The sequence below is a fragment of the Nematostella vectensis genome, chromosome 3 (genome assembly GCF_932526225.1).
Source record: "Nematostella vectensis chromosome 3, jaNemVect1.1, whole genome shotgun sequence".
NCBI lineage: Eukaryota > Metazoa > Cnidaria > Anthozoa > Actiniaria > Edwardsiidae > Nematostella > Nematostella vectensis.
In genome coordinates, this window is record NC_064036.1 from 17,396,581 (window position 1) to 17,414,966 (window position 18,386).

General features: G+C 43.2%; 2 protein-coding genes across 2 annotated transcripts; both read right to left on the bottom strand.

Annotated features, from left to right (window-relative positions):
- Positions 1-5,055: 5,055 nt before the first annotated feature.
- On the bottom strand, positions 5,056-13,026 carry LOC5514284 (meprin A subunit beta). Its single transcript, XM_001634434.3, has 15 exons — positions 12,892-13,026; positions 12,332-12,466; positions 11,558-11,684; positions 11,368-11,459; positions 10,772-10,855; positions 10,264-10,406; positions 10,000-10,075; positions 9,769-9,891; positions 9,391-9,522; positions 8,504-8,742; positions 8,145-8,223; positions 8,005-8,028; positions 7,637-7,829; positions 5,967-6,116; positions 5,056-5,497 (listed from the first exon to the last, which is right to left on the bottom strand). The coding sequence occupies exons 1-15, from the start codon at positions 12,950-12,952 to the stop codon at positions 5,104-5,106; spliced, it is 2,052 nt and encodes a 683-aa protein (XP_001634484.3). The 5' UTR covers positions 12,953-13,026; the 3' UTR covers positions 5,056-5,103.
- A 1,601-nt stretch (positions 13,027-14,627) lies between these two features.
- Positions 14,628-18,382, bottom strand: LOC116619256. Its single transcript, XM_032383844.2, has one exon. It carries the CDS (start codon positions 18,363-18,365, stop codon positions 17,430-17,432), a length of 936 nt encoding a protein of 311 aa, XP_032239735.1. The 5' UTR covers positions 18,366-18,382; the 3' UTR covers positions 14,628-17,429.
- Between the last annotated feature and the right edge of the window lie 4 nt (positions 18,383-18,386).

Sequence of the window (18,386 nt, forward strand, 5' to 3'; positions counted from 1 at the left end):
TTTGTTTTGCTGGGTTACGGTTATTTAGATTAAAGCTTGCTTGAGCTTGTTTCTTATGGGGTTGCTGTTTGTTACAAGACAGCGCTGGTTGCAACCCTGTTCCGTGTGCTTTGAGTTAATGAGGGCATATAGTGTCTTTGAGCTTATGAATGAAGGTAATGAATTTATCGATGAAGAAATGGTTGGTGTTAACATATAATGCACTGAACGGCTTGAATTAAGAATACCATGCATTAGGTCCGGAGGAGGCACTCAAAGAAGGCACTTTCTCGTCTTCTACCTTATATCAGAATAGAGACGCTAATACAAGAGGGGCCTATATTGGAAATTGGGCGCCTTAACAAACATTTACAGTAATACACTGGAAGAGAGGTCAAGACAGTCTTCTGTCTTTCAAGAGATATCAGGGGCGGTTCCAGGATTTCAAAATGGGGGATGGTTAATGGCCGGGTAAACGGCATATAACTGATCAAGTGGTTCTTGGTAGGTCACTACCTAAACGTACGTATTCGCTATATTCAGTAGAGTTTGTGATTTCTCATGGAAGACGGTCTCATAGAAAAGGCGCGAAACAAACATTTGAAACAGCTGTAGCCGATCAGAGCGCGCCATTCGCCTTTAATATATTCAGTTGCAATTCCATCTCCTCGCGCACTTCCCTGATAGATCTTACAATACTTCTCTCTGAGTTGGATTTGACGCGTCAGCAAAGTCAAGCAGGCGAAGGAAAATGGACAGTACCTTTCGTCCCTTAGACATTTCTTCAAACAAAGTGACTTTTCAATTTTTTTTACTCAAAAAGAGGGGTGGATATCCACCCAATCCACAGGGTGGACACTCAGGCGGTTCTAGACAACGAGATAACGCATCATCGACAGGTGCGGAAAAAGTACCAAAGCGCGCCTTTGCCGTTACCCATGCTGTGTCTGTGGCATCCGGCATCGCTGCAGGAGCGCTTTCCAGCGCCGCGGTAGGGGTCTCTTTGAGTGGGATAGGGGTTCTGGTCGGCGGTCCGCTGGCAGGGGTCGCTGGGCTGATCGGTTTCGTTGGCGCAGGCGCAGGGATAGTCTCTAGGGGTCTTACGAGCAAGGTGGCTAAACACGAAGACACGATGGTTTTAGCTGAGAGTAAGAAAAACTCGATCAGCGTGCTGGTCTCTAAGGCTCTGCAAGACGGGCGTATCTCGGACGAAGATTTTCGGCTAATACTTCGGGAACAAAAGAGATACGCTATCAGAGCTCGACACGGCCTCGCATCGCGTGACAAAAAAAGCAAGAAAGGGCCCTCCCTGGAGACACGCGAAAAGATGAAAAAGAGGCTGCGAGAAATTCGCGAAGAGTTCGGGAGCGAGGTGTTCGAGTAAAACTCAGGTTTAAACGCTAGCGGCTTCGAATTTACGGCCGAAAAACGGTTATTCCGCGCTCCGTAGGGTTGCGGTCCAATCCAATGCTCGGTATACTACAGGACAGACGGGGGTCTAATTGCAAGGTTCACACATGTTACCGCCGCCTGGACGGCAAGCGCTGGGGGAGGGGGGCAGCCACCCTGTTATCGCGCCGCCCGGCGCGCGCTAGCTAGGCGCTCCGGAGGGCGAGGAGGCGGGACACCAGGATGAGCCTGTGCTTTCGCAACACAGCAATTTTTAGATCTTCCTGTAAACTTCCGGTAAAGTTAAGCTCTATAAAAGAGCCCTGTCATCGACCTGTGACCGCTACGGCCATTACGTGGTATAGCCATAAAAGTATATATAAGCTAGTTTTTACAGAAAAGTCTTCGATGTGGGTTGAGCTTGCGCATGCGCCTTGTTCACTGACGTCAATCGATCTTTTACGGATCAGTCCAATTCAAGTTGTTAGTTTACAAAACAAGTAAAATGCTAGCAAAGCTTTTAATTCTCCTTCTTCTAGTACTTGAAGATTCGCATCTCTGGGTTTTCGCATTATTTGTTTGAATTTTTGCTGAAAGAGTGATTTTGTGCTGAAAGAGCGGATAGCCAAAGCTACGACTTTTAAAGTCAGAGAAACACAAGGGAAAAGCCTCTGTTAGCAGGGCCTTTCTTTGCAGGGTAATAAAAGAAAGCCTCTGTTTGCAGGTCAAAAAATAGTATGGCCTTTCATAAGTTGTTTTTTCTATAATTATTTTTTATACATTAAGTGCTAAATATCAAACAAAACTCGTTCAAACACGCTTATTTATCAAGAAACGATCAATAACGATTTTGCGAATTTCTAGAATGTTGACATGCTTAAAATACATATGACTGTAGCTTGATTAATTATGTCGGGTATTTAACTTCTGTTTCCGGAGAGAATAGGGAGAAATTTGACATGCTAGCAAAAGCAGTTCGAACGGTGAGATACCAATTAGGATAAAAACTAACTTTACTCAGATGTTACTTCGGCAATACCTCGGTGGTATAGTGGTTCTGTCGCTTGTCTAAGACGTCAGAGACCGGAGGTTCGATCCATAATTGTGACGTCTAATTTTTTTTCTTTACTTTTTATGTTAATAATAAATAATCAAACTGTTCTTGGTGTTTCGTCACATCGAAAAGAAAGGACATTGTTATGTACTCCCAGCATCTTGGATGTGTTCATCCATTGTTCAAAATTCATCCTGTATATGTTTTGCACACAAGAAAATAACTAGAAAAACAAATTTGCATTCACGAGTTGGCTCACAGAGCCCTTTGATTTAATCAATAAATCAACTTATGCAACTGAGGGATATTTCCAACGAAAGATCCTGCTTTTAAAACCGAGAAACATATCTGCAAAAGAAGTACGAGATTTGCTTATTCTTTGTTTGACATCAAGATTAAGGATAAAATAGATTAATTTGCAGTTACAAGGTATGACGTACACAGCTTTATTCAAGCGAGAAACTATTCGTTATAAAAATAATTTGAATTGGATCTAATCTGGGTATTGTAGTGCTTTGTACAGGAAAAGGTTAACTGCACTTACACTGCAAACGTACATTACAAAATATATCTGATTAAACCACGATAATAAAAAAACGACTTAATAATTATAAAAATGGCGGATCTACAAGGGCTGTTGAATTTATAAAAAACTTTATCAAAGTTCTTGCTGTTAAGAAAGAGGTATCTAATAAATGCATTGGTCGGTTAAAACGTTTAACACTAAAAGTTCTTTAATCCGCTTTCTTTATAGTAATCTAGCTAAAAGAAAGTTAAGTACAGATTAGCTTATAAAGTTGATCGGAATTTGAATTTTCTACAGAGCTATGAACATTTTCTTGGCCGCGCGAAAGGAGATTGAATCGAGTGTATAATTTCAAGTTTTGGCGGGAAAAAACTAAAACAACGCACTTTCCTTCTCATGTTATGCACAATGAAACGAAAACCATTTAAAGCAGATAACTTTATGCAAAAAAGAAAATATTGTTTTGTTGTAGGTTTTATTATGGTAAAGGTAGGTTTTATTAGGTATTATTATTATGTTTTATTAGGAATTTACGTTGTTATGCGCCCTTGGTTGCTACGCTGACGCGCGCGCTAGCAATTTAGGCGAGAAAAAATCGCTCCCGGTTTTAAAATGGCGGGGTTTTTCAAAGCGCGCGCGCGTTTGTTCACAAAATTTTCGCCTGTAAAAAATGTTTCATTTTTCCCCCTTTTGCAACAAGATGTCTAGTTTATTAAAGTTGTTATTATTTTGTATACAATTAATCATGCTCTTATGCTAAAACGCCGCCAACTGGGCGTAGCAAAAAAAAAAAAAAGGAAAAGATGTGCTTTGGTCTGAAGGCAGCGCGGAGAGCGCCGTGCACTAGGTTTGGTGGCTAAGCATCCGCGCCTCCAAATAGTCTTGGCCAAAGCGCATGCGTTAAAAACGACTTCCGGTCGCAGAAAAAAGGTATAATGGCACCCTAAATTTTTGAAATCGTGACAATATTTTGTAAGAAAATAATATCAAAAGTGCTCTAAACCCCTTTACAACCCCACACTTCCCCGGGACCATGGGGGTGGGGATTTCAAATGACTAGTGCATTAATTCTGCCGTGCCGAATTTGAAAGGGTCCGCAGTAAATGGCCATGTTGTTGCGGCTACCCTGCGTATTGTGGGGAAGCTAATAAAATAAATAAAAAACAAAAGTTCTTATAGCCTTTCACTTAAAGCATTTTAGCCAAAAGAAAGCATAGATAAACTTTCAAATTCTGAAAAGGGAGTTTAATTTAATTGAAAACCGAATTTTCTACTGAGCTATGAAAATTTTCTTGGCCGCGCGAAAGGAGATCGAGGGAATAATTTCCTGTTTTGGCGGGAATAATTTCCTGTTTTGGCGGGAATAATTTCCTGTTTTGGCGGGAATAATTAAACCAGCCGCTAAAATTCTCAAAATTGAGTTTTGTATTGCTATGCCACCTACAATGAAACAAAAAACATTCAAAGCCACAGAATTATATGCGAAAAAGAAAATATCGTTCTGCTGTAGTTTTCAAAAACAGCGCGCGCTCGTGGGAATGTTGCGATCCTTGATTGCGCATGTAGGCGAAAAATGCGAAAACAACTCACAGACTACAAAATATCTGCTAAATTTTGCAGATTTGTTTCCTGAAGTTAAATAATCATTTGACTTACTACCAGGTTGAGATATAAAAATGAGGGTAAAACTTACCACACAACGATCTTTAGCAATAACTAAGAAGACATGAACACGGTAACTAGCTTACCCCGCGCATATATTTTATCATACAATTTGATTGACATCTCGAACTACGTCACAAATGACTAGACCCGGGCCTTTCCTGTTCACGGTGTTTTTTCCGCAGGTTGACAAAAATACCTCAATATTGTAGATTTGAGTTATTCGCGCGAATACGAACCACATCATTTGGAAGATGAAAATATGAAGAATCGACCAAATCTTACAATTCAGATAGGATGGAGTTTGAGACCAAATGTGTGTAGGGGGGAGGGGGTATTACCACAGGGAGCCCGATCAAAAACCCGGGCAAGAACGAGTGGGACTGGGACTGGGACTGTGCTGGCAGTGGAGCTCGTTTACACTATGAATAATAAATAATACAACTAAAGATATTTCATTTTTATTCCATCCTAGCCCATGTTTACAGAAAGGTTACGGTCGCGCCATTTCGCTTTTGATCCAATCAAGGACATACTTGACACGCGCGTACACGCCAAACTTCCCCGGCGCCGCGCACCCATTCCCCCAGCTAGTGGCACCCTGAATATAAAACCGCCCTGCATTTTCACACACCATGGGACCCCCCGAATCCCCCTGGCACGCATCGACTCCGCCGGCATCTAGACCTGCGCAGAGCATAGACTCGTGGATTTGACCGCGGTACGCCTTCATACAGCGGGCGCGCCCAACGACTGGGACTGTCGCCTGCTGAAGAATGTCCGGGGCGGAGCCGTGAGAGGAGAGCTTGCCCCAGCCTGTGATATAGCATCTGTCCCCCTCCTTAGGCTCTGGTACTTGATCTGGTAGGCATGCAAAGTTCACGTATCTGAATCATTGGCAAAAGTAAGGATAGGGAAATAGTAAGGCACGGGACGAAGCATTATTCTTAGTTTACTATCTGAAATGCATAGGCAAGGAAATCCAGAAATAGGCAAGGAAGAAGTGTTGACTAGACGGCAACGGAAGATAGCTATGTAGCAGGGGTAGAGACATTAGGGACACGTGCCCCCCCCCCCTTAATATTTAAAAAAATTATAAGGAAATGACCAGTAGGGGCGTGCCCCCCCCAATATTTTAAAAAATATAAGGAAATGACCAGTAGGGGCGTGGCCTCCCCGCAATATTTTTAAAAAATATAAGGAAATGGCCAGTAGGGGCGTGTCCCCCCCAATATTTTCTTAATGTTTCTATACTGTTGCCCCCTCCAGGCCTGCTACGGCCCTGAACGGGGCTTCAGCAAACAGTACCCAAAGGTGATGGCTGAGCTATAGTCTAGAATTATATAGTCAGCTCACCTGTCCAGTTTAGCCGGTCTGTCCAGTTTTAGGAGCGCGATGTCGTTTGCGTACCCCACAGGTCTGTGGTAGTTCGGGTGGGTGACGAGGCGAATCACCCGGAAGTCTTGCTCGTTTCCGCTACCCTTAGTTCTCCTGTGAGCTCCGAGCCTAGGACACACGTGACACACATAACGCTTCCTATACACGAACTGACACCATACACAAACACAAGTAAGCAAGCCTAGGACTCACGTGACACACATAACACTTCCTATACACGAACTGACACCATACACGAGCACAAGTAAGCAAGCCTAGGACTCACGTGACACACATAACGCTTTCTATACACGAACTGACACCATACACGAGCACAAGTTAGCGAGTCTAGGACTCACGTGACACACATAACGCTTCCTATACACGAACTGACACCATACACGAGCACAAGTAAGCAAGCCTAGGACTCACGTGACACACATAACGCTTCCTATACACGAACTAACACCATACACGAGCACAAGTAAGCGAGCCTAGGACTCACGTGACACACATAAAACTTCCTATACACGAACTGACACCATACACGAGCACAAGTAAGCGAGCCTAGGACTCACGTGACACACATAAAACTTCCTATACACGAACTAACACCATACACGAGCACAAGTAAGCGAGCCTAGGACTCACGTGACACACATAACGCTTCCTATACACGAACTGACACCATACACGAGCACAAGTAAGCGAGCCTAGGACTCACGTGACACACATAACGCTTCCTATACACGAACTAACACCATACACGAGCACAAGTAAGCGAGCCTAGGACTCACGTGACACACATAAAACTTCCTATACACGAAATGACACCATACACGAGCACAAGTAAGCGAGCCTAGGACTCACGTGACATATAACATTTCCTATACACGAACTAACACCATTACACGAGCACAAGTAAGCGAGCCTAGGACTCACGTGACACACATAACATTTCCTATACACGAACTGACACCATACACGAGCACAAGTAAGCGAGCCTAGGACTCACGTGACACACATAAAACTTCCTATACACGAACTAACACCATACAAGGGCACAAGTAAGCGAGCCTTGGACTCACGTGACACACATAACATTTCCTATACACGAACTTACACCATACACGAGCACAAGTAAGCGAGCCTAGGACTCACGTGACACACATAACGCTTCCTATACACGAACTGACACCATACAAGGGCACAAGTAAGCGAGCCTAAGACTCACATGACGTCAAGCTCTGTGCATCGATACAAGACGTGAGTGCAAGAACTAAACCTGGCCGTGGACACAGGCATTCAGGAGGGCACTTCTAACACCAATGTCAGTTAAGAAGTCAAATAGTTGATAAAACTCCATCGAGTTGGGAGAAAGCCCTAACAGCATCGAAAGAACTAAAAATGCGTGGAACAAAAATCCTACGGGTTATCGCTGACCAGTTGATAGGTTAAGAGAGGCTACTGGCTACGGGATACTGAAGAAACAACAAATGTTTGGAAATAATTTGAATACCTTTGGTGAATTTTGTTATAGGTCCAAGGTTTAACTCGGTTGTCGTGCAATTAGAAATACGAACAATTTCGCATGCCTAGTTCCTATCAGAGGTTGAAAAAATAAAAATGTCTGTGTATCAACAGCTCACCTTATGTGCACTCGACTCGCCGTCTCGCCCTTTAAACAATGTGTAGCCGTTAGAACCCACTCCGGGTGAATCAAAGTACCGCCACAGTATGGGTACCCTGTGGACGTTCTGAGTTGAGCCTGCCATGGCCAGCCTCCTTGCTGGGCAGTGGTGCCCCCCACAATCCTTGCGTGGTGACTGACGCCACATGACCCTGAAGTTATTCGGATTAGCATACGTTTGTTCCCAGTCGCTACTCAAGTGGTTTGTCACCTTCAACTAGCCCCTCGTTTTGATTTATAATAAATGGAATAAGTATTTTGATACTAAAATAAAAATATGATCATTGTATTAAATGGTATTACTGTTTATACGTTAGTCAAACTTACCAACTGGTGGTATAGTCGGTTTAGCTGTTAAAGGAAAACAATACATCAAAACAGATAATTTGCCCAAAGCTCGCAGCGATGCATTTATTAACTGAGTATAACGAAGGCGTGACGCATTTTTGGGGGTACGCCGGACATACCTGAACATGATGTGAGCCGTATATCATCAATAGCGATGTCTCCGGTGAAGGATAAACCTCGTACACCCTCAAATACAAGCTGAAGCAACAAGCATCACATAAAAAACCCTCTTATACATTGCGCGAAAATAATAAGCCCCGCTGAATAGTCATTAGGCTAATTAGTCATTACCTTTTACACAAATGTAGGGCCGGAGCCAGAAATAGATTCGGACCAAGCCACTATTGTGGAGATGACGGCCGTCGCAGTATGAACCAGAATGGAGAACCGTGTATAACTTGATTATCTATATTTTTGGAGATCATTACCCCCTGCTGGGCCAATCGTAACCATTCCCTGCACCCACGGGTCAACTTACCGAGTTAGCTCCAACATCTTTGATCTGAATATTGGCCTTGTTCCACTGGTCTCCTTGGTCGCCTTTTTTGCTCCAGATCTCCGTGTCTCCAAGTTTGACGCGCAGTTCGCCGGTGGATACGCCGTACATGTGGTAGTAGAATTCCAAACAGCGATCACCATCCAAGACAACCCCACGCTTCTCGAGCCGCGCAGTGTAACCCTGGCGACCCTTTGAGGTCTCTATGTACATGTAGTGGCCTAAAAAACGAGATAGTAGTAATACCAGACTGGTTTCGTGTTTGGTAAGTCTCTATCTACGTGTAGTATTCTACCTACGGTCTCTATCTACACGTAGTAGCAAATAAGACGATTATACGGTTTCTAGGCACCTGTAGTAGCCATGGAGTGAGAAGTAAAAAAATAAAAAAGACAGTAGTTCGAGAAGGTTATGCTGCTATTTAAAGGATGAAAGGATCCTTGGAGATACGGGATTTTTATTATTCAATATAAGTTAATGAAAAATAGATCAGCCTACCTTCTCCGAACGGTGTCGAATCTGGGTCTTACCTCTTCCAGAAATGTCAAAACTTAGGGTTTAACTCTTAGAGACTTTGGGCCTCACATCTTTTGGACGTGTCCGAACTTGGGCCTTACCTCTTATGGACATGTCCGATCTTGGGCGTCACCTCTTTTGGACGTGTCCGAACTTAGGCCTCACCTATTATGGACGTGTCCGAACTTGGGCCTTATCTCTTTTGGACGTGTCCGAACTTAGGCTTTACCTCTTTTGGACGTGTCCGAACTTAGGCCTCACCTCTTATGGACGTGTCCGAACTTGGGCCTCATCTCTTTTGGACGTGTCCGAACTTGGGCCTTGCCTTTTTAATGTCCAAATTCGAGTCTTACCTATTCCTGACGTGTCCGAGCTCGGTCCAGTGTTTTGTGTAGATGTTGAACCTGTATTTCTTATCCAATTAAAGTTGTCACTGGAAGACTGAACGAATCCACAGGTACCATGATCAAAATCGCAGAAGAAATCTAGTAAAAAAACACACACAATTTTAGATTTTAGGAATGTGCATAACAGTTTTATCACAAACGGTTGTTGGCCGAAGTGTTTTTTAGTGTATGTGACAGAGAGATTGTTTTTAGACTGTTGTGACTGTATGGGAGAAAGCTGCGCTACACAAATAAGGTTGTGTTACGAGTGTCACGGGGTTTTGTGACAGAGAAGAATTTGTTACAGCTTGTTGTGTTTCAGAGTGTTAGGTGACAGTAGTTAACCTTTGGCGCCTCCTGATGGTGGCAGCGTCATGGGTCTGTCCGTGACAGGAGGTGGTCGCGTGACAGGCTTCTCAGTGACAGGCGCTTGCGTTACTGGGGGCTTGGTGACGGGCGGACGAACTCCTGATAAAGTAAGCATGGCAAAAATAATTCTCTGTAGGGAGAGGGGGATCTTCTTAGCTAGGATGCATCTATATCGAGTTATGGTTTTAGCATACTGTTCATACGCACCTCCGCTGCATTTATACAGCAGATTTACTTGCTTGATGTCGATGGGGCTGAGCCCGTCCCGCTGACCGAACTTCACCTGCCGTACGCATTGAGAAGTCAGAAAACAAAACCGGACAACCACTTCCAGATCAGTGCCAGTGTCAGTGCCGGACACTGTGTTTGATACTAGCCTGTGTATAGTAAATGCCCCCAGTTTCTTGGCCTTTTCAACGTATAATTTATTTGGACGATGGAAGCGTTTGTGTTTTAATGTTGATGACATACCCCCGGTTTCTTGGCGACGATGGTAGGTTTGCCATTAGCGCTGAAGATCTTAGGGCCGTAGTGCATGATGGAGCCGTAATCATACGGCGTGCCGAGAGAGTCTACTTCACCTGCCGAATGCTTCATGAAATTGCTCGCCATTCCTACACAAGTTGTCAACAACAGTCATCGAGTGTTATTAAAATAACCCGATGTGAAAAGGGAAATATGCTTTGGAGCATTTTTCAGCTATTTTTTATTGTAAAAATGTCGTTTCACTCTCACAACCTTCAATATTCTAAAGTTAGCTAGTTTTGATAATGAAGAAAATCATACTGGTATCAACCATGAGCCAAATGATGGAGAGTTTTTTTTAGATCCATAGACCTTCCATTCCGGAGCCATTTCTCACTCGCTTATTCCTGATAAACAACGTCTGGGTACGTTCGCACTTCTACGGCAGAGATGAAAACAATGTGCGAAACCGTTGACATTATTAGTGTAATAAAATTGACGGTTTAGAATTTACCGAGACGGATATTCTCAAACAAGATGGTGACGTAATCATCTCGATCGGGTCTCGTCTGCTCGTGAAAGAAGCCAAGGGCATGGCCTGTGAGAAAAAAAACGACAAAAATCTTTTAAACAAATTTTAGGTCGGAGAACTTAGAACAGATCATTTAGCAGCAGCTTGCTACGGCGCTGACAAAGTTACCTTACAATTACGCCAGGTTACTACTAAAATGCCTAAAATTATATCATCGAACACGGGTGATCTATGATTTATGTTCGCTATAATTATTTGTACGTTGCGTATTGGCGTAGCTACGCCTTTAGCCACGATAGCGACAAAATATAATACGGTTTATTGTCTATTTAGCGGCGGAAACAGGATAGAGTGGATTCGGGACCGACATCTACATATAATTGACCTCCATTAAAGTGGACATCTACATATAATTGACCTCCAATAAAGTGGACATCTACATATAATTGACCTCCATTAAGTGAACACTCCATCTAACGACATCTAATAAAGCGGACATCACCATACAACGGACACTTTCCAAAGTCATATGGTGTCCGTTTTATGGAGTTTCCTTTGAATGTTTGTCATGTATTTACCAAGTTCATGGATGATGGTTCCCTTGTGCCAACAACCACTGGAAAGAGACAGATACTGTTTCCCGCCTTTACGACCCACGTGCGAGCGACACCTGCGCGGAATCAAGCGGAGCATTTTCTTATCAAAAAGGACGAGTTTTACCTTTGTGCGATAGAACTGAGAACTGAGTTGCTCATAGTTTACATTTACCCGCCTCTGTCCTTGATGTAGACGTAATCGTTGTCATTTGCAGTTTTCTTTCTGAAGCGAATACACGTGTACTTCTCGTAATCGGAAATGGCCTGAGTAAGCTTTTCCATAGCCCGACTGCTCCTTTCTAAAAGAAAAACAACAAATCATCATTTGTTTCCCAGAAAAGATCCTCCTCACGGAATCACGAATGGCCCAGCGCGTCAGCGTATGGCATGTTAGCGCGTCAGCGTGTTAGCGCGTCAGTGTGTTAGCGCGTCATCATGTTAGCGCGTCAACGTGTTAGCGCGTTAGCATGTTAGCGCGTCAGCGTGTTAGCGCGTCAGCGTGCTAGCGCGTCAGCGTGTTAGCGCGTCAGCGTGTTAGCGCGTCAGCGTGTTAGCGCGTCAGCGTGTTAGCGTGTCAGCGAATGGGGCCTCTCACCTCTGCTGAAACGGGTTCGATTCCCGGTCGAGACATGGATAGTATCTTTTTGTTTCCCGACCTTTGGTTTGACTTGTTGAACGTATTTGAGCTTACTAGATGGATGGGCTGTTCTTAATGCGTATTAGGATTTTAAATGTAAGAGTGTCAAGTATTTGGGATGCTCTAAAACACATTTAATGGAGCTGGTCATTCCAGGGGGTGAATGATGAGGCTTTTTTTTGCCGCTTTCGGGGTGGAGATTCCGTAGCTTCTATGACTGGGGGGAGGGGATGGGAAGGGAGTATGGTCTTTTCTGCATGTATTCATACATGAATGTATACATAAATCTAATATTTTGACGAACTTTACCGAAGCGAGGGTCCAACTCGTAGACGACCACCCCTCCGGGCCACAGCTTTTGGGTTATGGAACCACGAGCCCCCTCAACTGCGGCCCTCTGCTCATCGGTGAGGACTATGTCACCCTCAAACAGACTCGGGTCCTCTACAAGGTAATCAGTGCATCGATCAGAATGGAATCAAGTTCTGCAATAAGCTTATTAAAACTCCTGTCTTTCGCCATCCGAATTTTGATACACTGTCTTTTCTTATTTGTAGATTTTGTCTTCTTTTGGTCTTTTATTGTCATTTTGAGCTAAAGCATCATATCAGGCAATTTTCCTAACAAACCTAAATCTAATTCAATATCTAAAAAACAGGGGATATGTTTTCTTCTAACCGTCATTTCATACTGCAACCTTTACCTCGTCTAAAACAGTTGCAGTATTTTATTTTTTGTTATAACCTTTTGTGTGTATGTGTTTTATCATCGTGCCCTTAGCCCACAATATTGGTTTTTAAGTTGTCCAGCCTATGTCTGCTTTCCTCAAAATGACATAGTTTATGGGGCGAAGCTATAAATATATTTACCATCTTCGTTGGCGAGCGCCACAGAAAATAACAGCACAGAGACCAACCACCAAGACGCCATATTGATCGACTCGTAAATGATTCTTTCGGCAACCAGCTTACAATTTTATAACACCGTACATACAGGCATATTTTAACAGCCTTGCAGCTATGTTTGCTGGAGAGCCCTGGCCACGTTGTTTGTCATCACACAGAGTGCGCATAGGACTCTTAGGACCCGTAATTCAAATGACTATATTTGGAGGGGGGACGTTTGGGGGCGGGGGGGGTATTACAGCAATACCGCACAACATTTTCGAAAATGCCGCAATACTGCAGAAAAAAATCGGAAATGTCGCATACCACACAGAAGGACGAGGTTTTAAGAGCATGCGCGACAACCCAACATTTCCCGGGTTTCCCGCTAGATCATCCTATACTACGGGCAAACCCCGCGCACCGCAGGACTAATTAACACCGCAATATTTTAATTTTTTTACCGCAATAGGAAGAGAATTGAGAGAGATAGTTAGCTCCAGACTTCTTGGGGTACGCACAAAGCAGGCCGCATGTTGTTGTACAGTTTTATATGTTTACACAGCGGGACACCAGCTTTTTTGCTCAGCTTTACGAATAGCGCGTGGCTCGAAAATCCTGTTAAGCATGCGTAAGAACCCCGGGGGGGGGAGGGGGGGGGGGAGGGGGTCTTCACATGTCGACCAGATAGGGATGCTCGTTATTATTATTTATTTATTTATTATTTTATCTGTATGGGCTTTTCTATTAGATAATGGTATTTTAGGAGTTCACAGCAAGAGGAGCTACGAGTCAGCGTATTTGAAAATACTCCCGACTTCGGTAAAATAAAACACCTCGTCAGCGGCATTTTTAGGGTAGAAATTTCTTGTGTTCAGATATTTTTTTGTGCATTTTTCGAATTTCCTGTCGAGTATCCCTATCGCTTTTACTATAAAGAACCCCCCGCTCAGGAAAGCACACTATCCTTTGAAAAATGCCCGGAAAGCGCACGATGCCCGACAAAGCGCCGCTTTCCGCTCGAAGTATATCCAATTTATTTCTCAATATTTACATATAAAAGTATTTGAATATAAAAGTATTTCAACTGAAAAATAAACGTTCTTATTAAAAAAAGAGTTCGTATGGTGTAAAGATACTAGGTTTTGTTGTCTTATATAGACATTTCTAGTTTCCTTAACTACAAATAATATTATCTCAACTAGGCTAAGACTTTAAGACGGCATGTGAATAACACATGGGAATGTGAAGAGAGTGCAGTATGGGTATGAGTATATAAGGGGAGACATAGCGTGCTAGAGTCACTCTAGCCAGCTCCTCTGTTTAAGCCATATTGACTTTTGCTATTTTTTTATGTGTTTTTTTTTCTTTTTTTAAACTTTTTCTTCGGCTCTTAAGCCCCGAGAGCACGCAATGCTGAGCATTGGTTCGGGGAACACGGTCCAGAGTTTTTTTCCCAAAGGGTTTTTATCTCTGGTTTACGTGTCCGGCTCAGTATTAACTTCTTGTAATTATAAATGAGGTGATTATAATATTTCACCTTTTCAGATTGTAATTGTATTGGAAACTCAGCAGTGTTTACTGCTTGTCAGATTGTTTTGCATTGTAATGTTCATTCAGAAGTGATTACTGCTAGCTGGGCGCTGGTTACATATCCAAAATAAACAGGAGTTCTCCTGAACTGTGTTTGTTGTAAAGTGTTATGAAATGGAGGCAAAATCTGGTGATTTCGACATTTTAATAGGTAGGCTGTGCTTTGGTAACCACAAATATTGGGTAGCCTGTGGAGTTCATTACAATAATAGAATGCCTTTTCTAGAAGATCTGTTTGCCATGTTTTCCTGTTTTGCATCTATTGTAATTATTTCTCGGTAGGAGATTGTTATAATTAAGGTCTGTTATCAGGTTTGACATTATTGACATTGGTGATGTTTGTAAATGAACATTGTTTTTTGGAAGTATCCAAATAACAAAGGTAAACAAACACAAAAGAGAAGTCATTTATAATACAGTTAGTTGTTATACACTAAAGTGTGATTTACCCGTTCATCGACAACAATATAAGATACTCTAATGCATGTATTTAATAAAAGCAATATTCTTTCTTTTATTCAAACTTTAATAAAACACAACTTATCTCTAAAAAATTTAAAAATATACGGTAATTTTCTTTTCACTTTTTGCACTATTTTGATTTTGGAGCACTTTTTGGGTGTTTTTGGGAGCACTTTTCTGGTTTTTTGGGAGCACTATCTGGAAACGCCTACTTTAAATACAAAATCGATGCAAACTTTAAAAACCTCTTCTTTGCAGTAGTCTCACTAAGGACCGCTCTGTTCTATAAATTTCTGTATATCTCTTAACCCTTAGCGAAAAAATAAGCTCGTTGTTTGTCTTGATGTCGCCTGAGCTCAAACTCAGAAAGCGGACTACTCCTGTAATCACCCATATTCTAGCGGCCACACCAAGACGACAAAGGTAATATTTGTCACGCATGAAGGGGAGGTATCTCTTAGATGAAAAGAAAATGGGCCTGTGTTAAACCATACGTAATTTTTCATTATTCGAAGCACATTTTAGGGAGCCCCCTACCATGCACTAATGCACATGTAATAATGCACTATGCTAGTCCATGGGCAAAAAGCCAAAATTTTCGAATTTAGTCTCATCTCGGGGGACTAAGGCTATCATGCATTTTTGTAAACCTCATTTATTCTACTTCATTATTATCTATGATAGCCGTGCTGAAAACGATTATTATCATTTGCGCAAAGACTGCTCGATCTGCTTTCAGCGTTATCTCTTTGGCTGTCATGTTTTGGATCTTGATTTTCTTGTTCATATGGGTAAAGGTTTTTAACTTTGCCTTAGTCAGGGTATCGTGGAACTTGACTATTGGTATGTTTGCCTCCAACCTCTCTTGGCTAAATTTCCGGAAGGCCTTTTCGCCGACATCTTTAGCAGACATAAGATCCCTTTTTACTTTTTCAGATGCCAATTTACCCGTTGACAAACACAGAAGATCTTCTCCTGGACTCTTAAACGGGTTCAACCAGCCTCCAAACGTGGCAAGCAGCGATGAACGTCAGCTTCATCTCGAAGTATCCTGCTCTGCTGAAGGTCAGTATGCTGAGAACTTGAATCGCTCTGCAGATGAAGGATCTCTTTAAGGTTTCGTAAGAACATGCTTCTGTATTCCGCAATGAGGTAATACTTGCTTACCGCTTTTGGCTTCAGGCTAAACCCTTTAGTGCCACCTGGTGTTTGGGTGTCCTTGTTTACCATCTCTTCACATGCTTGGTCTACTGGTATCTTCCCAAAAGGATTCCCCTCTCCGACTTGTACAGAAAATCCACCAGACTTCAAGTATCTCAGCACGTCGGGGTGGTCTAATTCGAGGTGCGACATTTCTGACGGATACGATGAGAGGTATCTTGCATAGTTGACGTTATCATAGGCGAAACACCAAGGGATCATATCTCTTATGGCTGTCAGATGTAAGGCCCAGTCACTTTCTCTTGAAGATCGAACCAGCGCCAGGAGAATCTCGGCAAGGTCAAGGTAACTCATCCAGAACGCCGACAGTTATCCGTTATCCGTTATCGTTGCGAAGGAAAAGAGTGTATCTATCGAAAAGTTCTGCAACCTCGTGAAACGCTGGATCGCTCATTCGTTTGTTAAACTCAGACTCGCAGACATTATCGTGCAAGCTCTTCATCCCTGCTAGTGCTTTGTCTACAACGGCTTTCTTCTCTTTGCCTATCCACTCTATAAAGCCCTCCCATGCCTGTCTCATCAGAGCTTCATACACAAGCTTATGCATACGTACAGCCCGATTGTACCTCCGTCCTTCCATGACCCCAGTTACTGATCCTTCTGCGAGAATTTGCGATTCAACGCACAGGTCAGTCAGTCCAGCGTCTTGGAATCGTTTGCCAAAAATCCCTAGTAATGTACAGATCGTATGAAATGCTCCCATTCTCAGAACTATGTCCTGGAACTTTACTTTGTTCTTCCATTTGATCTCAATTGCCTTCGCATAAAGGGCTTGATCAAAGACAGCTACAATAGTGTTAAGATGGAGGGCGTCCTTGATCTTAAGCGACTGGCAAAGGACCTCATGCACTGTTGACATATTTGTTACTGGTGCATCTATTGTCGGTAATTAGCCCACGTTATCCTTGGAGACCTCTTCTTTGTCGCGGACCAAGATGTTGAAGCCGGTCCAACCGCTCATGGTCTGATTTGCAGCGGCATGAAGGCGCACCAAAACCCACAGCAGGTCCTTTTTATGGCATTTGCTCTGAGATCTGAGGACGTTACTTCAACATACGTCCTGGGAGGTGGTCCACAACGTTCTCCTGCGTTATATAATGGAGGTTCCTCAGTCGGCATTACATCAATACTCCGTCTCTTTGACTTTTCGATGGGCTGTGCTGGAGGCAAATGAGGGCCGAAATGGCGAGCCTGGACCGCTATCCCATTTACACGAAGCAAAGTTCCCTGTCCTGAAAGAGTCTCCTCTAGGCGGTCGATGTTATCCCATGCCAAGGTGGTACTTGTCCAGGGTTCGAAATCATATTCTCTGGCGTCGCGGCTAGCTTTTGAAGGCAGAGTGCGGTATTTAATTCTTCTATCTGAGAATATGAAATTCCATGACCACATCGATTTAATATCTGAATCAATTCGATGTTGTTCGTCAGGGACTTGACGGCATATGGGAGAAGTATGTGCTTCGGGGTCTTGATTCTGCCACAGGTCGTACCGTATAGCAAGTCCTGTCCAAAGGAATTTACAAGGTGGTCAACCCTTTGTGAAGAGGCTGTGGGATCTGTTTGGCCGGTGAGTAACATGAATAGAAATGCCTTCACATTTTCGGGGATCTGGATGGACTCTAAAGACAAATCTGACTGATTTTGAGGCCATACCATGCTGCTCTCGGTGGAACGAATGGTGTGGCGCAGATCTAAAGCGACACGACTTATAACTTCAGCTGAGCCATCTTTGCTGGCAAGCTCCTGGCGTTCTGACAGTTTCACGAATTCCTTTGCTAGTTGAACCCGAGATAGCGTCTCTGGTATAACGAACAAGCGTTTGTTGTCAAGAAGATCTTCAAACTGTAAAAGTGACTGGTATTCGTTTTCAAGTTTCCTTCGATGATTGCGTTTAGTGCTTTCTCTCACCTCCTGTGCTCCCGGCTCCTTCATCAGCGAAACAAACTTCTCTGTAATATCCGTAAACCTGACGATGCTCGGGGTTTCTAATATGTGGGACCTGATGTAGTCAAACAGCTTTTCATAAGCTTTGGACTCAATAGCAGAATGTTTGTCTTCAGTTGTTTCATCGATTACATCACCAGGCTTACTCGGACGGGTGTAATCTCTTCGGCAAGTAGTATGATAATGACCTTCTGCGGCGAAAAGCTCACGGGAGAGAATAGCTAAAATTGCCTGGCCCATGGACTATGCGATTCGCTGGGT